This window comes from Halyomorpha halys, unplaced genomic scaffold (genome assembly GCF_000696795.3).
Source record: "Halyomorpha halys isolate HHAL.00 unplaced genomic scaffold, Hhal_1.1 Scaffold1263.1, whole genome shotgun sequence".
Classification (NCBI taxonomy): domain Eukaryota; kingdom Metazoa; phylum Arthropoda; class Insecta; order Hemiptera; family Pentatomidae; genus Halyomorpha; species Halyomorpha halys.
This window is the reverse complement of record NW_027109751.1, coordinates 42,794-43,608: the sequence shown is the minus strand read 5'-3', so window position 1 is coordinate 43,608 and position 815 is coordinate 42,794. Positions and strand designations below refer to the sequence as shown.

At 27.5% G+C, this 815-nt stretch overlaps 1 protein-coding gene across 1 annotated transcript in view; it reads left to right on the top strand.

Annotated features, from left to right (window-relative positions):
- LOC136795887 (uncharacterized) overlaps positions 1 to 157 on the top strand; it is a gene marked incomplete at its 3' end in the record, with an annotated part of 20,048 nt that extends 19,891 nt beyond the window's left edge. Inside the window, exon 4 of the mRNA XM_067047920.1 lies at positions 53 to 157. Within this exon, the coding sequence (XP_066904021.1) occupies positions 53 to 157 (105 nt within the window). The remainder of the gene's footprint in view (positions 1 to 52) is intronic.
- Between the last annotated feature and the right edge of the window lie 658 nt (positions 158 to 815).

Genomic DNA, 815 nt, shown 5'->3' with positions numbered 1-815 from the left:
TTTTGTAAGTGTAATTGATGAGATATTTAATATTATATAATTTTTTTTTCAGACTCCTTCGGACGCTCTGTTCACGGTGAACCTCATTCTTTTCTTTCTCCACTCGTTGGTTGAAATAGCATTGATATGTTTTACATCATCTTACGTTGAAAGAGTGGTAAGAATTACTAAGGAATTAAAAAAAAAAAAAAATTGTTTTATTAACTGCTTAATACTGTTTAACTCTCATAGCAGAGAAGAGAAAAAATTAGGTATAGTTGAAACTAATATCTAAAATTTCCATGGATACGCCACTTGTTCATGAATGGATCATTGATAAATAAATATCGATAAATAAATATCGATAAATAACTTTTTTTTTATTTATTACTGTGAAGAATGTAGATACCCCAGCTTTAGATCTATTGTTTGTTATTAGTTTATATAAATAATTATTAATGGACTATTAACAATGATATATCTAATTATATATTTTATAGGCTAACTCTGGTTTACCCCATAAAAAAATAAATAAATCATTATTAATATTATTAGTATATGGTTTTAATTAAAATTGCACACAGACTCCGGCAGAAGGATATTTTTCCCTAATTGTTAAAATGGATCCATTTTTTGTATATTTTATTAAATAAACCTATTTAAAGATATATATACAAATGAATCCCACCAAATCGCATTTACCCTTCGTCGTAAATTTTCTTCTTGCCCCACAGTATCTTTTAATAATACCCTACTTATTCCTGTTGAGCAGATCCGTTACTTAGGACTAAATCTGGACAAAGGATTGACATGGAATCCTCATACAAGACTGAAAA